Source organism: Amblyomma americanum, chromosome 4 (genome assembly GCF_052857255.1).
Source record: "Amblyomma americanum isolate KBUSLIRL-KWMA chromosome 4, ASM5285725v1, whole genome shotgun sequence".
Lineage (NCBI taxonomy): Eukaryota > Metazoa > Arthropoda > Arachnida > Ixodida > Ixodidae > Amblyomma > Amblyomma americanum.
The window spans coordinates 121,560,991-121,566,648 of record NC_135500.1 but is presented as its reverse complement, the minus strand read 5'-3'; the positions used below and the strand labels follow the sequence as shown (position 1 = coordinate 121,566,648).

Below are 5,658 nucleotides of genomic sequence, written 5' to 3'. Positions count from 1 at the left end.
GCCTGCTAAACAAGCTCCACACCATTCTTATTCTCTTAGTTATTCCACTTTCATGGTCCGAATTTGTCGTCGCTACCTGCCCTAAGTATACGTATTCCCTTACCACATCCAGTGCCTCGCTACCAAGCGCAAACTGCAGTTCCTTTCCGAGACTGTTGAATGTTAGTTTAATTTCCGCATAATAATTTCTACGTGCACCACTGGCTTAATTCTGTAACTATTGCAGGAACTATTGATCAACCGCAATGCACACTCCTTCCTGTTGTGGCGTTCATGTACATCGCTTAGCTGGACAAGCTGAGGCACCATGGAAGCTTCAGTTTTGCAGCCCAAACAGTTGCATAAGCCGTGTAGTTTCAAAGACACGGGCATAAGAGGATAAGCCGGAGGTTCGCAGAGTTATGCTCTGTACGAAACTAGACCCCGGCTAAGGTAGACTCAAAGGCAATTCAGTAAACGTGCGAAAGGTTTATTGCCTCTCGCGGGTATCAAGGCGGGCGTCGTTGCGCAGGTGCAAAGCAAAATATACTGACAGATCACAGAAGGAAGGTCATAAGTGGACATATCTTCTTCTTAATGGGTGACATCGGGATCGCAAACTGTAGCAGCGTCATGGACATGTTTGATCTGTGCGGCCTGCAAAAAGAAAATACGTAAGCAAAATCGCCGAAAATCATATTTCATTACCGCATAGTGCATGGGTCTGGCTACAACTTTACTTCTCGTTAAGTGCGCGGCAGAGACATCCACAAATCATCTCTTACGAGACTGGAAGCACTAGATTCGTTCCACCGTATCTCTGCAGTTCCGCCAAGTGGCCGTTTTTGACATGCAAACACTTTTTTATATGTTCCTAACTGTCGAAGAAAAAAGGGCAAATAAGCATAGAGATAGTCAAGCGCCTAATGCTAGTTCCTAATTTTTTTCTTTTTGGTCTTTAGAATGGCATCAAATTTTATTTCTTTTGCTTCAGTTACTCAAGAAGCTAAACCACCTGTCTTTTGTGGTTCCAAGTTTTATGAAGTACCAATTTTTAAGCCAGGCAACATATCGACTCAGCCCTGTTTTACTTGTTCGCTGGCAGTGTATAATGAAGGCTTCCACGCACTTTTCGAGTCTCATAATTCTGCCCTACGAACGTGGCTCTAGTAAGGGAGCTTTGCTGGACAGATCTGACAAACAAAGACCTAAACTGCAGGAATCATGGACAACGGTGATAGCTTAAGCGAAAATGCCTTCACCCTGTTGCAAATTACGAGAGAAAAATTGCGCAGACGCATACTTACGGTGAAGTACTCGGACATGGCTCTCTCCTGTTTTATGAAGAAAAAGAAAGGAAAAACATCAGTTTTAACTTGCATTGCTCCAAATTCTCTCCGCTTTTTTGTTGTTGTTTTTTTCTATCTTCGCCAGCTTTTGACTCATACTTGTGCACAGCCTTCAGGAATCGTGGCTTGTTGAACTACAGCAATAAATATCTAAACTTTTCCAGAAAAAAAAGAGCACCATACTAGTCTGTGAACCTGTAAAGTGCCGCGTGGTGCAAAACCATCACAAACTTAGCCCCATGTCATTAAACTTCGAGTTTAAGAGGAGAGGCGGAAAGGGACGTAGACATGGGTTGTCATTACAAGCAGCCGTGCTCATTGCCCGTAGCTCTACTGATTTATGATAATTATCCCTGAAACAAAAGCAGGAGTATTTTACAAATTCATTTCTACAATTTACTCCACAGCGTACTAATCTAACAATGCGTCGTTGCATTGCACAACTTCCAGTTACACGCTTCATAAGGTATAATGAATACTTAGGCGGCACTGTCTTGCAGTTTGCAGTAACGTCAATTTTCGCTACATAATAGTAAAATTCGCGATGTCTTCTATTTCGCACGTTCTAAATTTAACGATTGTGCCGGCGAGCACGAGTGCATGAAGCGATGGCGTTGCTCGCGAAAGGAAACCAGAAATAAAAACACCTTCTCCGGCACTTACCAGGTCTCCACCTGCGCACATCTTACGCATGGCACAAGACCGGTCGGTGCAGCCCAACCTTTGCACCGCGTTGTCAAAGGCAGTGTTGGTCTGGAGAAACAAAACAGACGACAAGTTGCAACGAAACGCTTTGCCTTAATAAAAAATATAAAATATAATTCGTTTTTCTGGGAAAGGAAATGGCGCAGTATCTGTCTCATATATCGTTGGACACCTGAACCGCGCCGTAAGGGAAGGGATAAAGCAGGGAGTGAAAGCAGAAAGGAAGGATGAGGTGCCGTAGTGGAGGGCTCCGGAATAATTTCGACCATCTGGGGATCTTTAACGTGCACTGACATCGAACAGCACACGGGCGCCTTAGCGTTTTTCCGATCGATTCTGCCGATGGACTGCCGCAAATTGAACATGAAGTGAGATCAGGTACGTCCTCCCTCAAATTATCATAGCTGCAATGTGATCTTACCAAAGCTTGGCGATAGGGCTCTAAATTTTTTATTCTGCATCATCATCATGAGCTATGTACACTGGACTGCAATGCAAAGGCCTCTCCTCTTGATGTAAAATGAGCGCCGTCCTAGGGCAGTTGGGGCTAATTTATCTTAACAAATTTCCTAATCTCATACCACCATATTTTCTTGCAAATTATGCCCTCATTATTCGCTGAAAGGAAAACATGCTCGTGTGCTAGTTCGAGAAACCTCCATCATGACTAACATCACTCAAAGAAAACCTCGTCCATAGTGTGTCGCTGGATATCACAGCTGCAGAAATTTCTCAAAATATTACGTTAGCTATTACTAGTACAATTTGAACGTGATGTTATAGCGATAATTTCTCAGTATTAGTGGATGGGGAAATTTGGGGAACTACTCCGAAAATTCGGACAAACAACACATTTAGAGAAGGAGACAAAAATGGTTGCAAATGATTTACATGGACATTTCAGGCGCCACTGTCATGTACCAAGATTTTCCGACAAGCCTATGCGTTCTTCAACGCCTGTCGAAGAGCTAAACATGCGATAGTTTATCATCCTGACAAGCAAGTCATCGTTGCCTACGTGAAGAGATCATTAAAATGTAAGAGTTCAAACCGGGAAAGCCTAACGAGTTCTAAAACAAGAGCTCTAAACTCACCGATGGTGGGATATGGTTAGCAATGCATTCCAGTTCCTCTGCCAGCACCTGGTCATTCTTCTCTGCGGAAGAAAACGGTGGAATCAAAACACATTAATAATCGTTGGCTGGCGACTGCTCGGAATGCACATCTCTTCCTGCCTCGATCAGGAAAATGGCCTAGAAGCAATCGAACACTGAAGGAAAGGCACGCCGCGAAAGTCCTTTAGGACTCAAAAGTTGACAGTTATACCCGCAGCGGGGAAACTGTTGCACTGTAAGTCTAGCAGTTGTTATATAGTGGGAGAAAAAAGTGCACTTTAACGTGGCAGTACTCATAGCAAAGAAAAATCGTGTCACCGCATTTTACGCTACTGCGTAGTGAATGTTTAGTCACTTATTCGAGTAAGAGTATAGCGCTCGAATGTACGATGAAATATGAAGCTGGCCGGATAGATAAAATAACGCAGGCTCATTTTATTTGGCTTCTCCTGTTGTATTTGTAGCCATCCAAATATATGCAGAAAACTACATAGCGGAAGGAGCGGTGAACGCGAGAGTGGTCGCGCTTTCGTCGCCTCATCTCCGCCGAAAAAAAAGAGCCTCAAAGAAAAAAAAGAGACCATGAATTAGACAAGGCAGACCGCTTACTCGGTACCTAAAGCTAGAAAGCTAAGATTTCGCAGCTAAAACTTCCAGCGAAGTTTTTGAGCACTGCATAAAGTCACTTCATGACGCATCAAAAGTTAAGTTTGGGCTAGTTGGCTCTAGTTGAAACCTAGCGCCCGTCCCGCCCAGTTCTGGGTCGTCTTTGTCTCGTTTTTTGAACTACATCTAGAAGAGACACTTTATATGGCAAGTCACATTGCTAAAGAAGAAATTCGAGCCAAGATTTAGGCTTTAAAATCGAGCGCACATGCACAATGATGATCGAGCAATATATCTTGTTGACTTTAGAGCCAATTTTCGGTGCCGGGTTGTTCGCAGCTCATCAAGAGGATACAGAGGTTAACCCCGTGGCCTGGAACCTTTGAGCTGAAAGCTACATACTGTGAGAAAGTGGCTCCATTTATTACTATGTGACACTACGAGTATAACAGTGAATTTTCAGATTAATTCCGCGATAAACCGACCAAACTACACTCATGTTGTTGAGTTACAGTGCCAACATATACACGTTTAGTAAAATTCGCACAAAATTCATACAAAGCGAAAACTTAAAGCACGATACCGAACACTTGGAAGCTCAGAGTGTTCCGCCAAGTAAAACAGACTCAAACTGATAATTTTGGAAGAAATGTGATGTAATATGCATCCATGCGTACCAAACGATTAAAGGATGAAAAGTACTTGTGTGAAAGGCTGCTCTATTGTTTCAAATATGAATCTAATTAGAATTTAAGTGATAATGGTTATCATCATAATAACAATGGTCATTCACAAACACCATATCCGAAGCGATTCGCAGATGCATAATCTCGTGAACCCCTTTTCTATAGCTGTCGCACCCGAACTTACTGCAGAGCTCCAGGTGGTGTGCCGAAGCAGCAGCCACAAAGGCGGCCACGAGCAGGCAGGAGACGAAGAAAGCGTTCATGATGAGGGGTCGCTGAAGTTGTGCCTTCACCGCTCTAGCAAGACTGCTCGGATGTATGCTGGCAGACAGCGTCCACCGGCTCAGTTATATACCCGCTCTCCACGCCTGTTGCCTTAAAAAAAGTAGCCGATACATGCGATGTGCGAAAAGAAAAAGCAAAAGTGCAGAGGCAAGGCAATTTGCTGGTGGAGAGGCTTCTGGTTGGCTGCTCTGTTGCAACGCCACGCGCATGTTTCCTGTACGCGCTGCCACGAGAGCCTCGCGCTTACTCAGCGTTCCTCGCGCCACACGTTGGGAGGGTGTCCCCGGTGGGAGGATTTCGGCCGTTGCGCGAAGCGATGCAACGCCTATCGCCTATGGCATCGTGCTCGCTTGCTTTATCGCGTCTCGCGCGCCTGATGTCAGCCGCACAGTTGTGGAAGGGGCGAAAAGGTTCCGCGACGACGTGCAAGGCGATGGCGATGTGGCCACCGGAGGTTGCAAGAGGCGAGGATGGGACAGTCGTACGCCGGAAACGTACGACTTTGTCCGTCCCATCTCCTCTTTTTTCCTTAGCTGCTGTTTCGGTTTTAGCCCGGGCGCACACCGTTTTGTTAAATCGCACTGACATCAGCGGTAGATGCTCCAAGCGGCGCCCATAAGCACGGAGGGTTTAATCTACCGAAGCTGCAGCGCTACGATGCACGCCGTAGCGGTGGGCATTGAATTAATTTCGACCAACTGGGGTTCTTCAACATGCTCTGGCACTGCACAGCACATGGGCATGTTTTCATCCTTTTCGCGTCCTTCGAAACGAAGTCTTTTAGTAAGAGGCAAAAAATCTAAGGCATTGACTCGCATAGTTAACGCTTTTCTTATTCTACAAATAACTCTAATAATTCGAGGGTGCGTTCATTAAGCCGGTTGAAATTCGAGCGAAACACGGGAAGTAGAATTTTTTGTTAGAAAAGGTAAC

The 5,658-nt window shown here is 44.9% G+C and overlaps 1 protein-coding gene across 1 annotated transcript; it reads right to left on the bottom strand.

Annotated features, from left to right (window-relative positions):
• Positions 1 to 453: 453 nt before the first annotated feature.
• On the bottom strand, positions 454 to 4,783 carry LOC144130337 (antimicrobial peptide microplusin-like). Its single transcript, XM_077664268.1, has 5 exons — positions 4,625 to 4,783; positions 3,128 to 3,189; positions 1,992 to 2,081; positions 1,287 to 1,313; positions 454 to 636 (listed from the first exon to the last, which is right to left on the bottom strand). Exons 1-5 carry the CDS (start codon positions 4,701 to 4,703, stop codon positions 574 to 576), a joined length of 321 nt encoding a protein of 106 aa, XP_077520394.1. The 5' UTR covers positions 4,704 to 4,783; the 3' UTR covers positions 454 to 573.
• Positions 4,784 to 5,658: the final 875 nt, after the last annotated feature.

Bases quoted from the DNA above. Each gene is read 5' to 3' on its own strand.
- LOC144130337 (XM_077664268.1), bottom strand. From the start codon at position 4,703: ATGAACGCTTTCTTCGTCTCCTGCCTGCTCGTGGCCGCCTTTGTGGCT. The intron at 2,082-3,127 runs GTGAGTTTAGAG...TTGTTTCTCCAG, and splicing joins CTAACCATATCCCACCATCG to ACCAACACTGCCTTTGACAA. The intron at 1,314-1,991 runs GTAAGTGCCGGA...TTCATAAAACAG, and splicing joins TGTGCGCAGGTGGAGACCTG to GAGAGAGCCATGTCCGAGTA.